The 20771-nt window shown below is 45.1% G+C and overlaps 1 protein-coding gene across 1 annotated transcript in view; it reads right to left on the bottom strand.

The window, feature by feature from the left end:
- robo1 (roundabout, axon guidance receptor, homolog 1 (Drosophila)) overlaps positions 1 to 20771 on the bottom strand; it is a 169472-nt gene that overhangs the window by 32989 nt on the left and 115712 nt on the right. The window contains exons 3-8 of the mRNA XM_078284188.1: positions 13817 to 13974; positions 8339 to 8459; positions 6652 to 6790; positions 6325 to 6452; positions 1592 to 1600; positions 484 to 608 (exon numbers count right to left, since the gene is read on the bottom strand). Coding sequence (XP_078140314.1) covers positions 484 to 608; positions 1592 to 1600; positions 6325 to 6452; positions 6652 to 6790; positions 8339 to 8459; positions 13817 to 13974 — 680 coding nt within the window. The remainder of the gene's footprint in view (positions 1 to 483; positions 609 to 1591; positions 1601 to 6324; positions 6453 to 6651; positions 6791 to 8338; positions 8460 to 13816; positions 13975 to 20771) is intronic.

Below are 20771 nucleotides of genomic sequence, written 5' to 3'. Positions count from 1 at the left end.
CACCACATTTTTCTTAATTTTTACTATTTTCCACATTTTAGAATAAAACTAAAGACATCAAAACTATGAAATAACACAAATGGAATGCAGTTTTTTGCAGTCACCAAAAAACAACAACAAATCAAAACTATCTTATATTTTAGATTCTTTAAAGTAGCCGCCCTTTGCCTTGATGGAAAGGCAAAGGCTTTGGAAAGAAATGCATACATAGACATCAACTTCACTTTTTATATTTGTCTAAGAAACAAATTTCAAGCATTTAAGCATAAGCCTTTAGATCAAAATGGCTTTAGGATAATGAAAAACATAGTACATTCAATCAGCTGTGTCCAAACTTTTGACTGGCAGTGTAGATACAGAGCATTTTGGAATGAAAACCTTGAATTATCTTATATATTTAGTTCACCTGGTTTTAGTAGGACTTGCATCATCACCCTCTATACTGTAAGCATTCATACTGTAATGTACGCTTGCTCCCCTTACCTGACTGCCCTCCCGCTGCCAGAAGATGGCCGGCTGCGGGTTTCCGGTGGCCTCGCACTGGAAGGTGACGGTTCTGCCAACACCCACCACCTGGTTCCTGGGCCTCACCACAAATGCTGGGGGCACTGGGGGACAGGCATGAGAATGATTATCCAGGGAATGGCATTGTATCATCTATTACAGTTACAAATGGTCTGAGTCATTTGAATAAAAAACAAAAGAAATTTGACTGTGACAGCAGCTATGGTGCCTGTATTCAAATTGGCTGTTAGGATTCAGGCTGTTTCTCTTTTAACTTTGCATGGCGCGTGTACAGAACATTAAACAGAAAGGTGATCAAATCCACAATGTAGGCGTATATATTTCAGATGTAATAAATAGAGAAAACAAGGGTTACTCCCATGCCCCTTCATTTGCATGGGCAAGGGCACGGACCATTAAAATTTACATGGAAATGGGGGATAAATTTGAGCCATCTGTCCACGCTGACACCCTCCAATACTGCAGGCCTCGACCAGGACGCAGTATCCATGCATCTTAATGACAAATTCCATCTCAGACTAAGCGCGGTGTCACAGCCCAATGTCATCCGCGCAGCTCCACGGTGACACTAGGCCTTGCTGTACTAATAGGCCGTCTATGTGAGGAGACACACTCTGAATGCAAAGGTCCAGAGGCTGGCCGATTTACACCTTCATTTCAGAGGACAGCAGACACGTCCTTGAAATATCATACTTCTGCTCACATCTTAATGCTTCTTATTCGGGGGCTGTGTAACACATAAATAAAAGCAATCTGAAAACTGTCATTTGAAATACAGACATAATTTGTCCATGTATAAGATGGGGTGTTTGGTAATGCATAAAGCAACACATAAGAGGGGGGAAATAATAGAATGAAATGATGCGGCTTTACCTTGGATGCCCAAGCTGAGCATTTTTTTTTTTTTTTTTTACCCATTAATGTCCTTTTGTCACTGTTGCCCATGACAACAGAAAGAGTGCTGATTGGAGGGTGGAGAGGTGATGGGAGGAGGATGGAGGGGGTTGTGACAGCTTCCTGTCTCTGTCAGGGCGGTGAATAGGTGACGGGTGACATTTCAACTTACCAGACACGACTAAAAGGAAACAAAAACACAACAACAGAAACCCAAAGATGAATAAATAAATAATAAACACCACAACACAAAGAGGAGAGATAAAGAAGATAACAATGTGATGTTCATGGGTAAAAATAATCATGTCATTGTTATTCAGTGAATATGAGACATGGTATAGTATTCATTCAAACCCTAGGGACAACGTGATACGCACGCTAAAGAATTACCACAAATAATAATCAGATTGATGAGCAATGCATTTGAAAAATGTACAGACACAAGAAAATACTGAAGAACATCTGATTCAACATTCCTTCTAAGTCTTGGGACGCTCAAGGACAGAAATAATGTTAGCAGATAGGATTTAGTAAAATAAAGTGACAAAGGCAGGCACACAGACATCATCATGAGATAAACAAGACAGATGTTGTATGCTTTGTGACATAATGTTATTTTTTTCCCCTCTCTTCCCAGGTGTTGTGTGAAGGTGAACGTCTCTACGCCCTTAATGAGGTTTAGAGCACCCCGAGGAGCAGCTAGATCACACAGTCTCTCAGACACAGCCTTGCATATGTAAGCCTGGGCCGTAAAAACACAAGGTGAATGTTAACTGTCACTCTTTGGCCATAAATCTCCCCCAGCCAATCACTCACCTTATCTAATCTGTCTGCTTCAACGGCTCCCACGGAAACATAAACGCTGTCAGTCAGAGTAATGACCGACCCCTCCCTCCTCCCCCTGCCTATCGCTGGCCTTTAAAATGCAGATAAGGCTCACATCAAAAGCTCCCAGAAGAAGACGCTATCCGTGTGCTGGACCAGGCGAGAGGCTATTGACTACACACACACACACACACATACAAATACGCAAACCCCCACACCCCCTACACACGTTCATTCATGTGTGTCTAAGCCTTTAATTAGGTAACTCTACCTCTCCCATGCTGCTATGATCACAGTAGTGGACCTGGAGGGAGAGGTGAGCCTTAAATCTGGCTGGGTTACTTTGGTGTGGGGTTTCTGCTGGCACACAGCACAGAGGGGAGTCTCTATCAATAAGCTGATCAGAGAGAATACGGAAAACGCACCGAGCAGTGCGGCCTCCGGCCCACCAGGGGGGGCAGGCTATGTGCCAGAGACCACAGCAGAGATACTAATGGGGATTTGAGGGGCGCCGCTGTTCGGCGGGCCTGACATCAACACTAGAGCAGAGCCGCACGCTGAGGATTTAGCGTGATTAATAGGAGCTCCCATTGGGAGGCCTGTAGCAGCGTGTGCATGGCTTTAAATGCTCCGCCCCACACTGAGACCTTGTATACTGTACTGTATATCAACTGTATCGTGGCTATCACAACACTGTGTGACAGCCAACACTTCACAATGAGGCTAAATTTGATGGTTAAATGTGATAAATGTGACCTTCTCTTACAAATCAAACGCGCAGATGCAGAGAGGAAGTGATGCAAAGAATGTCAGTTCCGTATGAGGCACCTAAACGCTTTTTCGGATTTATCATCTCCTCTGCCGACCTGATTAATATGAGCGCAGCTGACAAGAAGGTTCCTCCCATTCAGTCTTTTTTGGCACCAGTTCCAAGTCTCCTTCCAGTCCCTTTACATGGGTTATTAGCAACGCCGCTCTGGGGACTATCATTCCATTCAAGACATTTCTACACATAAATCACTGCTAACGGCAAATTTAACCAGCTGAGAAGAAAAAAAAAACCCAAAAAAAACATTGGTTTTCTGAATTGTCTTTCCATTGCATTCGGAAATAATGTATTCACATTCCTATATGATGAAAATCCCTGGGTGAGGTTTAATTAACAAAACATAAACATTCTCTAACCAGACCATACCATAATACTTTTATCTGATTCTGATATCTATAAACATACACACACGTCTGCACATACACACAGACACAGACGCACACACACACACACACACACACACACACACACACACACACACACACACACACACACACACAGACTCTACTGAATAGCTGAACAGCCCATCTCAGTACTACATTCTCATGTGGCTTAGATTAATGATTTTACAATGAAACCATAAATATGACTGGTGGCTTGGCCAATTATGTGTTTCTTCCATCAATAAATGAAATATCTGACTTGACATATTTATAAGTCCAAAGGAGGTGTAGTAGACCGACAAACACATGTGTAAGACAATAATTCACTGATTAAGTTAGTAACGAGAGCAGAGCACATAGAAAGAAAAACAGCCCGGGGCGCCGCTGCACAATGTCCACATTGTTCACTGACAATCTGGCCGAGGAAGGTGTGAAAATCCCCCTCCGTCCACACAGAGCTGGATTCTTCTTAGAAACTGTCCAAGTCTTGCAGGGGATTTGCTTTGAAAGGATCATATCTTTCAATATTATGTGCAACACTATATTGCTTATATTATTTTCACATACTGTACTGCCATGATAAACGACTTGCATAATGGTTCCCGTGGGAAGGATTTCTGATGTTTAACTGTTTATTTTTTTTGTTTGTTTTTTTCACTTTAAATTCAATTGGTTTTATTGTGCATCTATCCATCAGAGGAGATGTGGCAGAAAATTGAGTTATAGGAATATTTACATTAATTCCACTTACTGTAGGCCTAGAAAAATCTGATTACCCATATTGCGGTGCAGTATCTCTGCCAGCGGTTCACTACCACTGAAATTATATTATTAAGTCAGTGTTTCAAGTATTCGGCAAATCTCACGCAATGCTTCAGCAAGCTTGCTGTTCTTTGACTGTTGATATAGGGCGAGAATATTCTTGATCGCATGACACTGCTGACAGCACATTCATTTCATTACCTACTCTTTTGACAGCCATCAAGCAGGAGACAAATAGGTCACGACTAAACCAACAGACTACCCCCCCTCCCCCCACATTACCATTATCTTCACTACTTCAACGGCATCTTACTCCCTACACATCGGCTCTGCTACTCCGGCCCATTTAGACCTACAATTACCCGGCTTTCCTTTCCTTTCCTATGCCTGCATCTGTAATTAGAAGCATGTCATTTCCGGGCGTGGGACTGTGGCCTGCTTGTCTTTAATTAGCTGGACTACTTAGTGCCCACAACCTCCCTGGCCTCCTCATGTCCCGGTCTGGATGAAATTCGTGGATCTTACAGTAGATGGAAAAGGTTCTAGTAACTTTAAAAGCTTGACACACTAGAGGCCGAGGCATCAGTCCGATCTAGCTATGAGAGTAGAAAGACGATGACTACCATTTATATACCATTATGCCTTTCACCTGATATTGCACTCTAGGAAAGCATCTGCTTTCATCCTTTAAACCCGTGGCAGTTTCTTCGATGCTGAGGTCTATTCAATTTGAAATGCCTTTACCTCAATCTCCATGCCTTTTTAACTCTCTCATAACACGGGGAGTTGAGATAAGGAGTTGCATGGCATTGCAGAATCATTGGTAAGAAAAGAGGGTCAATTACATTAACTACCATATCTTCTCCTTGCTTCTGCATGCAGGCCTGAGGGAATTAGCCTGAGGTCAGGACAGTCAGCTACATTGAAGACAAGGGAAGGAGGTTTTAGCCTTTCAAATATGATTCTAAGCCATGAGAACAGCTTATCGAACCAGCGCATCAATGCTGTTCCCTTTCATTAGCTAAGCTTTCATCAGGGAGAGGGGAAGAGTGAAAAAAGGCAATAAGAGAGTTAGATATATTGATGGGCGTATTGACAGGTGTGCCTAATCTTTCTCCTCAAAGCAATCCAAAGATTGCTGGCTTGTGGAGAAAATGAAGAAATAATTGCAAAGGGCAGCCATGTGAAGATGAAGTATCTGTGTTTGTGGGTGGGGGGTTGGCAGTAGAATAGAATTATCTTGTCTCTTTATATCTCTGCTGGGTAGACTGCTGGGAGTGACATTAATATGACTGACCTCACCACAGAAATCCCGTTCCCCTTCCATCCCCTCCACCACCATCGCCCCCAGTCCCAATTCCCACCCCGTTCTGCACCAGTGGTGAGCCGCCACCACCACCGACATACTCACTATCCCTCCACCCAATCCCCATCTCGTATGCGCTGAACCTCCTCCTCCTTCCCCCCCTTCCTTCTCTCACCCTACTCCCAACATTCCCATTAGTTTGGCGTTAAATGGCCCCTGTGTTCCTCTGGTTCTCAGGAGGGTTTGGGGGTGATCCCAGCCCCCAGTTCTACTGAATGGTTTCTTTCTGAATGTTCACGCTCTGTGACCGGCTGCTTTATATTCTAACTGTGTTAATAGGATGTCCAATGGAGAAGGGACCACAGGAGACACACAGATATTCCATAGGCTCACAAATGGTACTGTACGTCTTAAACATGAGGGAAGACGGGCCTCCGGAGAAATGCCACTTGTATAGGCCAAATGAAATCGATTACTGTTGAGCTCCCTTGTGCACAACGCTACGGCTTCTATGGATTTTTGCATTCTCTTTTTATTAGAAATCAATCAGCTAATTGAGAGAGAATAGTTGAAAGTGATGACCATGTAGCACTAAAGCTGAGGGCTATTATTGCAATGCGGCTGGGCTAAATTGCGGAATCAAACCACAAAATAACCCAGAAATTGGAATTTCGAATGACCTAGGATATGGCTTCAAACATACAGAACTATTAACTCAGAGGGACTATAACTGAACGATTTGGCCAACTGAACCATCTGGGTGTGAAACTGAGGTCCGTAACAGAGCTTTTTGGTCTTACCGTGGACGGTGAGCGTTGCCGACGCCTCCGCCTTGCCCACCATGTTCTCTGCCACGCAGGTGTAGGAGCCCACGTCAGCCGAGGTCAGTCGACGGATCTTCAGGGTGTGGTCCTCACGAATCTCATATCTGCATCAAAGTGGTTATTCACATATCACAAAGCTGGTCAAGTACGAATACGTTTTATGCATACAGAGCCACAGAGCTTACTCATGCACCATGCATCAGCTGACAGAGACAAAAGCGAGCAACGGATCAAACAGAGACAGGGAGAAAATGAGGGAGGAAGGTATTGTGCGATGAAAGGGGACCAGTTGATGAGTCATACCTTGCTTTGGGCAGGTCTCCGTCCTCTTTCCTCCAGCGCACGGTGGGAACTGGGTCACCTCGGGCCTCACACCTGAACTCCACACTCTGGTCCACTAACACCACCTGGCTGCCCGGCCGACGCACAAAGCTGGGACGCTCTGCATACACACAAACAGTACACACAGTAAAACACTGAGCACAGTGTGGTGGTACTGAGCTAATGTTATGATTGAATTAAAGTCATCAAATCTTTGGCTCTGACTCAGTTTCCCTTGCTAAAACTTGTAAAAAAAAAAATATATTGGCTTTGTGCTTTTATTCTGAAGTTGTAGAGCTGGGTTTGAAATCAAACTGAATGTTGGATTAAGCACAATGGAAAAATCCATCTTGGAGAGAGGGTTAGACCATTTTGTTTCCTGTGCAGTGTTGTGTCCTGTGTAATTTAGTGTTTGTTTTATCTTGTGTAATAAGGATCTTGTGCCATTAGGTGTCTATTGTCTTGTCATGCCACATCTGACATTTAGCGCTTTTTAACTTTTATTGGGGAAAGGCACTGGAAATCAGACTGTCAAATGGTGCATTATTCTGTAAATTATCTAGATTACAGACTAGGCTTTATTTACAACCATGGAAAATATTCATAAAGCTGCACATATTTTTCCAAATGTGTAAATAAAGGGTGGCAATCTAATTCTGAAAATGTTTGCTTGTGCTAAATGCATATAAAGATATGGCATGATGAGACAATGGTAAAGGACACACATTACATCAGACAAGATACAGAAATGGACAAAAGGCAGGACACAGTAACTACCTTATGGTACAAGGCCCCCATTACACAGGACAAGACACTAAATTATACAGGACAAGACACTAAATTATACAGGACAGGACATTGCACAGGGCCTGACACAAAAGGATCTAACCCCTACCGCCGTCCTGCTAACTCCAGCCCTCTAAGATCCAGCTCCGGCTCTTTCTCTGGACACCAACCACAACATTAAAGGCACGCAACAGTACACTAACGCTGCACAGGGAGTACTTAGCAGATTTCCTAATTCTGTCAATTTCTCTCTCTTCCAGAGTTTGTTTTTGTAATATCTCCCAGGGCTCAAAAGTCACAGCTCTCAGTTCCTCTCATTCCCTTCAGACTTGGCCCCAAAACTCTTGGAGTTTCTGTCTTACGATGCTCACTCAGACAGACAAAAACATTAGCTATGAGCTGTCCTCTTTGAAGCCGTGACAGTATTATTTCGGTATGTATAATTATTTATCTTATAAGGAAGGACTATGCAGACTATGTTGTTGTTCCTTCTGGCAGAGATTATACAAGCTCTATGGGGAGAGGAAGTGAAAATCCGGAGTGTGGCCATGCTCTATACTTGGGACACAGGAGAGTGGAGGGGTCAGAGGTCACTCGTGATGAAATAGGGTACAGCTGGTCAGAGGAGAGGGGCTGATGGGGTCAGTGGGGGATTCATAGGTAAGTGTGAGATTGGAGGTCATCTCATACTCGGTTTGATAAAGGTCAGTGACACTATTTAGTTTCCTGGGAGATAGACACTCAAAGCTCAACATCTGGACTCTGTTTCTCACTGCAGACAAACAGAAAGGTCAGAGTGTGTGAATGTGTGTGTGGGTTCGTACGTGGAGAGAGACGGAAGGAGACAGCAGACAGAGATAATAAAGAGAAAAGGGTTAATTACCGAGCACGGTAAGTTCAGCTATTTCACTTTCTCGTTCGCCAACCATGTTGGTGCCGACACACACATACTTCCCGGCATCGCTCTTCCTGGCATTGGTGATCATCAGCTTCCCTCCACGTATCTGAGGAATAGAAGAAGAGGTGAGAGGCTAAACCTGGAGAGAACTAACAGTAATGGCAGAATCCGAGAGAGGCTTGAAGAGAACAGAAAGCAGCAAAGTTTAAACATTTCAAAACATTCCCTGATTGATCTCAGCATTTCTTGTAATTTCTTTTGCCTGTAAGCATTCCCGTACCAAAAGACCATTACAACACCATGATGAAATGCACTCACAGAAACAAAATTGGCCTGGTGCTCAAGACCTCTTTTTGTTGGCCTTTGCTCTGAGCGCACAGAGATAGAGACCAACTGGACCACTATATCTTTCTACCCATTTTGTTCTGTTCCCACTTAACTTCCACTTGAGGTCTAAATCACTATCAGTCAGCCTGTTCTTCCTCAGGGTAAGCCTAGCCAAAAATCACTTTCCCAATCCAACACAACCGCAGCTCCCCGAGGGAACACCTGAGGCACTGCAGGACTGCAAGCGATTCTCCAGTTGCCGCAAAGAGCTTCAGGACAGCTCCATCTTCTGCTCAAAGAACGCTTTTCCTGGGTTTTTTTTTTTAATGCGCGCATACGCCTACGAGTGAGAGCAAGCGAACGTACACTCATGCACACACGAACGGCGCACACACCCAACAGTGAACGCGTGTGTTTGTCCAGGTGAATGTGATGTCTGTTATTTCCCAGGGCTTTGATTACAGGCCAGAGGAGGTGCTTTGTTCTCAGGCAGTCAGAAAGGCAGCTCAGGCCCCGGCACAGGCCCCACAGCCCCTCTCTCAGCTGACAACCATGCCAGTCACAGCAGAGACAGACAATAGCATGGTGCACCGATGATCTCTCTGCTCTGATGGGGCTTAAGGTTTTAAATGCACACCTCAGCCCGCAAGACCGGGACCACCATCCGCATGCATGTAATCGATCCCCTTATTAGAGAACCACTGACACTGAGTACTTGACACACCATATTGTAAAAGCACTGCAAATCTGCTTTCCCCTTGACTACAGTATTTTCCTTACGCCCTCCTACATGTGTGTTGACTTGCATGCTATGCTATGACTCACTCAATCTACTGCACTGTAGTAAACACTCCACATGCCCACACTCCACACTGTAGGCGAGCGCAAAGCTGCTTTCATCCTTGGCACATGAAGAAATTCTATGAAGAAGAATTTCTGTGTGGTTTTTAAAAGGCTGTGTGTATGGTAAAGCTAGAAAAGGCTTTCAAAATGCCACAAGTAATTAGTTGCCTTAAATATAGAGCCTATTTTACTATTAAAGGACTAATCTGAAATTTGAGTATAGCGCCCCCTGTAGCACTCCTGTGGACCAGCGTCTTCATTTTACTGGAATAAAGACAGGTTACTTTCTGAAAAAGATTTACTTGTTTTTAAGTTCTCAGTTGTGAATTTTTTATGTATTGTATCTTGCTGTAAACAGTCCTACCCTCGAATCGATTTGTACTGTATATACTCAATTTTGATGTACTGAAAAAACTGGATTAATTTTTTATAGAGTAGCCAGGGGAAGTCAAGGATCCTTGAGGGACAACTCAACCCATTTCACAACCGGACACATTCTTCTGGGTTCTGAGGCATTCCTCAGCCCTTCACCACTGTTTAATATTCATGGTAAAACAAGAGGCAGGGAGACATGAGGAGGCTGCAGAAGGCAGGCTTATTTAGGACACCCCGTGGTGCTGGAGGGGTTTGAAGTGTCATTATGTTACTGTTTGTTTGAGGAAAGGCTTAACAGCTAAAACACTGTGACACTCACAAAGGCCCAAGGTCAGGGCAGACCATACAGCAGAGAAAGACGGGGGTGTACTGTCGGTTCCACAGGGCTTTGACATGAGGATCCACTTTAAGCCCAGTCCACTCCATCCATTTTCTTACCTCTGTGTGTTTGTGGCGCTTTCCCATTCTCCACAGGCATATTTGGAGTGCCAGAGCAGCAGGGAGAGTCGCCTAAAGTGAATGAATGCAGCAGCGGTCCTCTTTTTCTCTGCATGCATATCCTCTCTCTACACAACACAACGCATAGAGAACTGCTGAAAGCCCCAACAATCTGACCATTATCCCTGCATTACAGGGAGATGGCTCTATCCCGTTGCCTTTTGTCTCACGTCATTTGGCAATGCTGATAATGCAAAAGCCCCCATTCAGCATGCGCTCTGTTGGTATTCACACAGCAGTTCATTTTCCAGACTGATAATTAGCCACAACTATTACACAAAAGGAGGGAGGACAATGCGCTGCATGTTGGCCATTTACGATGCCGCTGACTGATTCTCGCTCTCAGCAGACTGTGGTCTAGACTCAAAATATTGAGAATTTTGAGATTTTTTTTTCTTTGTCTCTGTTCCTTTATCCTGCCCTCGTCATTCCTGGAAGAACTGTTTAACACAGGTGTGAAGAACATGTCCAGCTGCTTCTAGCGGCACAGCAGCATTACTGGATATAAGACATTGCTTACTTTTCTTTATGGCTCAGTGGGAAACTTTTCACCACCCCTCCATATGCAGGCATGAATATGTGCAAGATGGCACACAGAGTGTCACTGGTGTTTACACACAGCTGACTAAAATAGGTAGGAAAACAGAAGGGCTCCCTCTGATGTCTCTGCCTCTCTGAAGTTTACTGCGCTCCTCTTCATGTTGCAGCCACCAAAGCCGGGCCGACTCATCCCAGTCGAGCGCGGCACAGAGAGTAAATCCCCACTGCAGGTGGTTAGGGAGCTCACTCTGATCACCAGTGATCACCAAGGCGACGGCACGTTCCAACACGTTGCGTGGTGGGGAGGAATGGTCTGAACCGAACACAACAATGCGGGCTGGTTGAGGGGCCCTTTGATGAGCTCAGCTGTTCATCACATTATGGAGCCTTGGTTTGTCCTTCCCTTCCTACAAACTTATATTCACTCAGACCAAGCTCCCAGCACCATAAACATACTCCAGGCATTATCCCATGATCAGCCATCTAAGAATACAGCTTGGGCTGTCAACACGGGCATCCACAAGACAACGTCCATTCTCCCATCTGTCAGCCCAGTCGGACACATTACACATGGATGGTCATACTTTATGTCTAGCGCTACTTAAAAAGTGCTCATGTGGGAACACTCATTGTGCGAGATCTCGTCTGCGCCAGGCAGTTTACAGGGAGCGATACAAGCTGGTCCAGGCGGTGCTGTTAAATCTATCACTAACCAGGCAGACCCTGTTTTCAATTCCTCAGAAGGCCCAACACTGCTGCAGGCTACAAGGACACAGCTTCAAGTCAATGAGCCTGTGTTAAAGCCGCACTGTTCACAACGTTTAAGGATTTCACACATCGCTGCACAAAATCACAAATACAACAGTGAGAATAAGTTCTCACTTCCACCATGCAGGGGGTGGGACGGATGTTATTGTGGAAACCATTTATAAACGACAGAACTGGCCGATGTGTGTTTTATTTAGTGGGGCTGCAACATAATTACGGGAAAGGCCAAGTGCAAGAGAGCCATGCATAATATTCGAAACAGCACTGCTTTGTCCTCAAAGCACCTCGCCTTTAACACACTACAGTCAGCAGCATGAGGCTAGTTTGCCTTGATGGTAAGCAGAACTGAAAATGTGACACAACATGGTAAAGCAGCACTTAATGACCGCAGTGTTGTTGTTTTTTTTATTTTATAGAAGAGCAAGAGCAGATCTCTAAAATGATTCATCTTGCATTTAAATTTCAGAAAAAAAGGATGCCACGGCTTGTTGCATTTTGCTAAATATGCCATCCAGAGTGTGACAGTGGCCGAGTCGTGAAGTCAAGGAAAAGCCAGGTGTGCATACACACACAATGCAAGTATGTAGGCCGATGTGAAAAAACACAGAGAGACCGACACTGAAGCTCTCAAAGACCACGAGAGTTCAGGAGTTGGTGTAGAGGTTGCGTGCTTATCAGTGACTACTGACTGAATTCAGGACGGATATGATTTGATTCAATTTAAACTAGATTATGCGCTTGTTTCTTTCAATTATACTGCTCAGCAGCCAGACGCGGCCTCTTAATCTTCTGCCAGTGCAGTTTACAAACTGGGAGAGAGAGCGAGAGAGAGAGAGAGAGAGAGAGAGAGAGAGAGAGAGAGAGAGAGAGAGACAAGCACTCACACTGTTTATGAGTTAGAATTGTGATTAAGGCTCAATGCGCCCAACCTCAACCAAACCTCACTGAGCGAAGACCCTGTGTTTAGTCATGTACAATCCTCTGCTGAAGACAGCCAACAGTGATAAATCACTGTTTTGACTTGGCCGGTAATGAAAATGTATTGAGCACAACCAGCCCAGGCAGGATTTCAGCGTTAAAGGCATAGAGGGTGGAACAACATCTTTAGTAGTAGGTTGTATTTATTGTCTTGGATAGATCTGATGTTCCATAACTGTACTGTAAAGTTGGCAGTGGTCAGCACTTGATGGCCAAACTATCTGACTACTTAACAACTGTCCAATGTGCAGCCAGAACCCTAAAACCCCACGAGTCAGATTATAAGAATGAGATCCAGACCCACTGCTAACTACTTCCTCCTCACTGCCTGCTTGTGTTAGCTTTGTGCTGACTCAGGGCCTCTCCCTCCCCAAAGCACACATCCAATCAGTGTAATCAGACACAACAACTAAAAGTCTCTTCCTGCGCGATTACTATGTATAGAAAGTTATGTTTGGGTGAAACGGAGAGAGAGGGAGGATTATTCAAGCCAGACCTTTGGTGAGCAAGCACGCAGGGTTGTTTGATTCTGCAGCGCTCAGTGTGCAACTGTCTTCATTAAAGCTGACTAATTGGTGGTTGGTGTGCTTCTAAATCAGATGTAGAGAGTTGTTTGTATTCTGCAGGCGCTGCTGCCGCTGCTGCTGCTGCTTCTGCTGAGAACGACTTTCTCCACTTTGATTCCAGTCAGCTCATTTGCTCATCCCAATCTGCGCGTCTCCTGGTTGATTTCATCAGCAAGCCATCTCCAATCAATGCACTGCTGCTGACTAATGAAGCAAGACTGGTTCTATGCTTCGCTCATTAAAGGTTGCAGCCACCCAAATGGGCTGCTTTGGGTTTGGTAATTGCTATATGTGAATAATGAGCCAAAAGAATCAATCTTTCAACAAACACTGAAGTGGTGGTAATGACTTGACCTGGCTGACTGGGTCATTCTATCTCATACATTTAAACACGTCATCCTTATACACAAGGCAGTTGTCAGGCGTCAATAGATCTGGTAACGTTTCTGTAATAACAACGTAATAACCGTTGCAGTGACAATAGTATATTATATATATATGTTAAGCATTGTTACAGAGAAAAGAAGAAAATAAGGAGTGAATGGTCAGTATTTCGAGATCTACTTACAGTGATTCTCTCATCTCGGTCGTCAATATTGGTACCATCTTTTTTCCATGATATGCTGGGCTCAGGATGGCCGCGTGGGGGCTGACACTCCAGGACCGCCGGCTCTCCTGCCGCCACTATCACATCTGCAGGGTTCTGTCTGAAGTCGTCACGCAGAACTGCAGGGGGAGAGAAAGATTAAGAGAAAGGTTAACAGAATGTCTAAATGTCCATGCTGCTTAAGAAAAGTACGGCAAAGGAACAGTTGAGGAAGCAGATAATTGCATTGGTAAAAAAGGCACAACACTTAAATCTGTTCATAAACCTGTAGGCAGCTAGTTAAACGGCAGTCAAGCTGTTTTGACATGCATGTAATTACAGTAGTTATGGACAGATGACAAAACGTTTTGGACACAAATTGCTATTAATTTACTAAATGTAGCCTGCTATTGGACACTATAAAAATCCCATCAAAACGTGGATTTGCTCACAGCATACACACAGTGACTAAATCAAAAACAATGTGATGAAAATGTCTCTGCAGATAGTTAGGAGTGTGTTGGACACACACTACATTGAACGGCCTGCTTTCTTCCATTTGGTCATACTGTCAATAAGCTTTATACCGGTGGTGATAAACACATATCAACATCTCCAATAGCATTGACCTTCCTTTTTGTAAACTGTGACTGTCACCGTCAGACACACACAGTCCCACATACAAACATGTATGGGCGTACACACACACAAACACCTCAAAACACACTGATCATCACCTCCCCATCATCACCTCTTCATCTCCCCCAGAGACACCAGGTTTACATCTCCTGTGCTCACACACCCCTGATATCTTGACATAGATGGATATCTGCATTAGATCCAATCTACCAGTGCTGCCTTGCTGAAGACTGTGGTTGGATATGATTCCTATTTGCATTGATTTTCCCTGCTGGAAGTGCTGTAATGTCATGGAAAGAAAAAAAGATGACACCCGGCGATGGATTTTCACATTATTATGTGGACACAGGAGGTCCATAGCCTCCCATCCTTAAGTCTAAAAGGTATAAAGCTTGATTCTGAGTAAATGTGAGGGCTTAAGGAGAATAATTGAGCTTTTCAGATTTTCATGTGGGCTGAGTGCAAAATGATAAAACCAGCCTCACCTGAAATCGCAAATGAACCCCACTTAATCTTTTTTGCTTACAGTATATCACCTCAATATCATTACAAACTAGTAGTAGCAACAAAGCAGAACAATGTATATCTATGTTGTGAGGGTCGGAGATGCAACGCGCTGCCTCCATATCTCTGGTGTTAAAGATAAACTGAAGAGATTTATGAGAGGAGAGAAAGTAATGAAAAAGCAACAACCTCCCTTCTAGAGACAGTGTGCCAGTAATCATTTTCCCAGCTCCATTTCCCCTGCATATACACATAAAAAAAACAAAAAAACATGAAAATGTATGCGTGGGCATTGTGAGAGAGTCATAAGTATGCATGCCTAAAGAAGTCTATCATGTATGCGAGAGAGTGTGCGTTATTTTGTCTTTGTTGGAAGGATGAACAGAGCCTTCGCAGTCTATCGTCTCACGCCCCTCAACTTGCTCCAAGTCACCTCCGCCACAGATCAAAGTCAGGCTCACCCCAGGAGCCCTCACCTACTGACAGCCAACAAATTCCTGCCTAAACCCTTTAAGCACTTAATTGGCCATTGCCAAGCCCAGATACTACTCTCTGCTTCTTGTAACGCCGAGTGGGAACCCAATCCCACAGTAGGAAATCGGTTTTAGAAGAAGATGGGAGGTAATGGCTTCCCCAGTCCTTTGCTGCTAAATCACCCCCACACCTCCTTGTGTAGAGCTGAAACACTACATGAACTCACTTCAGATGCATGGATATCTTGTTTAACTAAAAAAAACAAACCAACCCCCCCGCCAAAAAAAGCAAAGAAATTCACTAAATGTTTTGTACCTCATATGGTGTCGCTGAAGAGGAGGAGGCAGACATGCATTCACATTCACAGACATGTGTGCACCGTACTGTGTACAGATGAATAATCATTACGTGTGTGACACCCCACTCTTGCCTCACTCACTCTCATCCAACTCAAACTCAACAGTACAGCTGCGTGGTGAGTGAGCTCATTTGCCGCGGTCAAGAGCAGATATGGTCATCCAGGAATGCGAACGTAAACAGTAAACATCCGATTCATTAGAGTGCCAGCTCCATCTGTGGAAACACTGTCTCCATTTGTATCAGCAAGGTCAACCTGTTCTGAAGGGGCTATTGTAAGAGTCAGCCTTGAAAATCAAGGTGTTCTCATCTGCGACAGCCAAAGATTCAAACACAGAGGAGGCTGTAATCAGCCTTGGGGAGCTTTTATAATGTTGGACTGTGTATTTGTGTGTTCAAATGTTTTTTGAAATGAGTATAAACAAAGTGTACACATATCAGCAGATGGTAAGTGAGCCACATCCTGTCGGTCTATGTGTACTGAAGAAATTAAAAGGAAAGTGTGTGTGTGTTTGTGTGAATGCATGTTTGTTTCTCTCTCTCCCTCCCTCTCTTCATCTTATCCTGCTCTGCTGGTGGCGGGACTCCAGCTTGCGCGGAGCCAGAGATAAATGCTCGGGTGAGCGAGCCCAGTAAGTTTGACTGTGACGTTAAGTGCACCTCGTCTGTTCTCGGTGGGTCTCTGCCTCCCCTGCTGGCCTCCACTGTACACTCGCTACAAGCTAACATTCAGACGCATCCGTCTCTCTGGAAAAATAAAAGAGGGATGTGCGGGGAGGGAAATTGGAAAAAAGGATGCTGTATTGACTAGTGGGAAGCCCAAGGGAGAGCTGGCATCATCCAGTGTTTACATCAACAGCACAGTGACCTCCACCCCTCCTCGCTCCCCCCTACCTCGCTGCCCTCTCTCCTCCTCCCAGCCAACACCTCTTTGTTATAAACACAGCTGAGTGCAGCACAGCAGACAGCCCCGAACATCTGCGTAGTGGAAAACAAAATCCTCTGGGATGGAGGGAGAGTGGGCGAGAGAGAGAGAGAGAGAGAGAGAGAGAGAGAGAGAGAGCTGGACAGTCAGACAGATAGACAGATATACAGTAGATTTGGATGAGGTACAAAGCCCCCAACTCTTCCGCCAGAAGCCCTATCAGATCCGGAGCCATGGTGGAACCGGTTGCCTCTGGCCCCCCTGGTTTCAGTAAGGCATCCACCTCCACATCCCTCCTTCCTCTATACATATGAGGCCCTGTTTGTCTGCCTGCCTGGCTGTTTCTGTTCTGGGACATTGAATTGGGTAGAAAATGGGAGAGAGGCTCTCACGCTGTGTGCTGTCCCGAGTGTATGTGTGTGCGTGTGTGTGTGTGTCTGTTTTTGGGATAATGAGCCTACTCTACCATTCTGTCTCTCTCTAGTGAGCCTGCAGCTGTCCCCTAGCAGATAATATTTCCTGCGCTATTAACAGGGAGGCCAAGCTCAGTGTGTGTGTGTGTGTGGGTGGGTGTGTGTACTGAGAGATTCTCGGTTTGTGGCTTAATATGTGGAAATGGGCCAAAGTCACAGGTCCCAGCATGAAGACGCCTCTTTGTCCGAGTTGGATTTGCTCAAATATGTTGATGATGGGATGAAACAGTGTGAGTATCCGGACCTGGACGTACATCATTGACTATATGCAATCTCAAGGTAAAGCGATACACACTGCAATGTATTTTCTCTGTTTGGTTTTCAATGGGCTACGACTGAGACATATCCTATCTCATCTGGCTGACATGCCTCACTGCCAGACAAACAGCTGACTGTGCATAAAACAACCATATCTATCACTGCAGAGCTTCTGTCTGCAGTGGCAAACATCTGCAAGGCCCTGCCAAGCCCAGTGTAACCACACTCTACTGTACTGTATGATAAATCACTCTCCAGGTCCACAGTAGCAAGCTGGAGCTGTGCTGAGGCTAACACAATTAGCTGCCATCATCTCTTACATTCGCACACTCCCTTTAAAGGTCAGCTGAGATGGCTGCTCTCAGCTCTCCAAACTCTCAGGTTCATCACCCCCACAAGCCATCCCCCATACACACACACACACACACACACACACACACACACACACACACTCTTTTCCCGGGGACATTGAAAACAGATGCTGAAATGTCAAATTAAAATGAGATTCCCGTGCTGCGCCTCCAACATTAATGAAAATGAAGACTTAATGCCACACACAAGTCTGGGTGGGAAGATCAAATGAGCTTTGTTCGGAGGAAATTAAACAGAGTACAGCGAGCTTCCCCCTAAATCTTTGAGAGTATACAAAAACAGACCCACTAGGGAATTAAAGATTTATCTGAAGGCACCCAAAGACAATCCTGGAGAGACACAGAGCACAGCATGGGTCTAGCCTTTGGCTTAGGGTTTTTCCTCGAAACAGAGTGGACATGGCTAGCCACAGGGAGAAAAAGGGATACAAATTGAATGATGAGAGGCAAGGAAAAGAAAATGAGCAAGAGAGGACGGAGAAGGGGAGGAGCAAGGGAAAAGAGGAAATTTGTTCCATATACTGGAAGTGAATCTGGTCTCCCTTCTTTTCTGAGGTTAGTTGTGCTTTGAATAAACTGAACGAATGTGCTTGATTTGTGCCACAGGGTGGCACAATGTGAGGCTATCACTGGCCAAACATGGCCATATAACATGGTCATATATTACCTGAGGATACAAGGTGGGGATGAATGGGCAGTACAGCAAACACTGAGAAAATATGAAATGGCTAATCAGCCCCACATGTTCATGGCCTAGACTACAGTAGAATTTCTGTTTCTCTTTCACTCTTATTCACTCTCTTTCACAAGCTCACCCTGTTTCTGAGTTACCGCCAAGGTCTCTGTCACACGCAGCAACAAGACAAGCTGATGTCTGAGCAACGGCAAAATAGAAACACACAAGTATGTAAAACAGATCAAAGAGTGGGTGGAGGCAGCCATGTTTGACTGCTAGTTCAGCTGTCAATCATTCATTCCACATCTGACCTCCCGATGGAGGGAAAAAAAAGACATGTCCCATATTCACAGGAGCTGCAGCACATAAACATCTGCCAGAACCCATTTTGTCTGGTCAAATGCCAGATTTACATGTAGTAAAATGGGGTTTATAATAGTTGAACTCCCCTACAACCCATTTCTGCTTACTGTAAAACACAATACTTCATTCCTCTATGAGTGTTGTTTATGCCATAAGCAAAAAAGCCGGCTTGTTCACGGTGCAGCTGTGCTGTATGGTGAGCCCTTCCATATTGATGCTCTTCACCTTGCCTCCAGCTCTGTCCTGTGGGACAAACACCTCTCATTCTCTCCCTCCCTATATCTCCCACTTTGTCTCTAAATTTTTCTCTACCCCCTCAGCATTTGACCCCCTTCTCTTACTTCTCTCCCAGCTCACACACTCTCAACAGCTTACATCAAAGAGAGGCCCGTAGCGATGGTGTGTTAACCCTTGCCACGCCATTGCAAAGGCTGTTGGGGTTGGATAATTTGCCAGAGGCGTGCGTACAGTGTGTGCGAGGTGTTTGTACTGCATAAATCTGTAGCTTCGCTGGTGGGTGTGAAAATATAACAGGATTCATACTGTACTCTGGAGATCTAACCCCTCCTCTCTTCCTCCTCCTCCTCGTTCCCTTGTTCCCCCGCTGACCCCACCACCAGGGAGATGAGATTGGACACGGCAGCCTCCCCTCTCTCTTTCTCAGTCTGGCTCTCGTTCCTCGGCTCTGAGCTCATGCCCTCTCGCCCACCCGGCAGACACTCTATCCTGCAGCACGCAAGTCTCAGTGAGCGTGCCCAAGGAGCTGTCTGTGAGGGGTCGAGGTCCTAGGGTTATAGTTATAAACATTACAGTATGGCTCAGCTATGTACGCGTACACAAACACACAGGCAAAGAGCGATCAGCATAAAGGCGACTGTGATTAATGGACGCCACAGATAAAACCATCAGGCATTTTCCAATCCTAAATGTTTTATTTCCTTGGTATTGGGTTTATGGAGTTCAGATGTGTTTTCCAATGCAGTATTGATGAACCCTTTTCAAAATAATAGTATTTCTCAAGACAACCGTGACATTCAATATGAGGTCACATCTGCAGAGTCGCATTGGTTAAAAACGCTTGACAGCCTAAGTGTCTGGTTGACCGCAAGACGCCTTGTGGACACCCGTAAATATGTCAACAAGGGCAGACACACTATTACCCAACTGGCCTTTAGGGTTTGCACCTGCACACTCTGAATGCCATGAGGTCATCCATTAGACTGAGATGTGATGTCATGTCACAGAACACAGACAGGATGCCCCTTATTAACTCCTATAAACATTCAGAGCCAGGACAATAAACTATGCGACTCCATTTGTAAATAAACAAAGCGTGGGCAAATACGGGACCCTCAAAAGGTTCCCATCAATATTTTCCCTGCGGTTTACTAATTTGCTATGATATAATACTGGACTGCATGGAGAAACATACCGAGATTGAAAATCACTCGAAGACATCTCGACATTCGGAGATGTCGAGACGAGACTGTGACACTCTGTTTTGATCAGCGTCCAGAGAATGAGCAGCACATGTGCTACTAGCTCCAGAGATCTACAGATACAAATGTAAACCATGCCATGTAGGGAGAGGAGCGAGGCTGACCCTGCTGGTGTGTGTGTAGTTGGAAGACGGGGTAAGGTGAGGAGGGGGGGGGGGGGTAAGGGCATTTGCACTCTGCTGTGCGAGGTGATTACAGTCTATACCTGGCACCGGCAGTCGGGGCAGATGGCTTCGTGGACCTTTCAGTGGCACAGCAGAGGGCATGTCAGCACTCGCCATGCCACCGTGAGGCTGGAGGGAGCCGAGTGCAGAGGGTTCAATCTCAGCTTCATTCTTTGTGTTACACACTCCAACAAACACATGCAGGCCTCATGTGCATGAGAATCCCAAAAGCAA

The sequence above is a fragment of the Centroberyx gerrardi genome, chromosome 6 (genome assembly GCF_048128805.1).
Source record: "Centroberyx gerrardi isolate f3 chromosome 6, fCenGer3.hap1.cur.20231027, whole genome shotgun sequence".
Lineage (NCBI taxonomy): Eukaryota > Metazoa > Chordata > Actinopteri > Beryciformes > Berycidae > Centroberyx > Centroberyx gerrardi.
The sequence above is the reverse complement of the archived record's forward strand: the minus strand, read 5'-3'. Positions and strand labels throughout refer to the sequence as shown.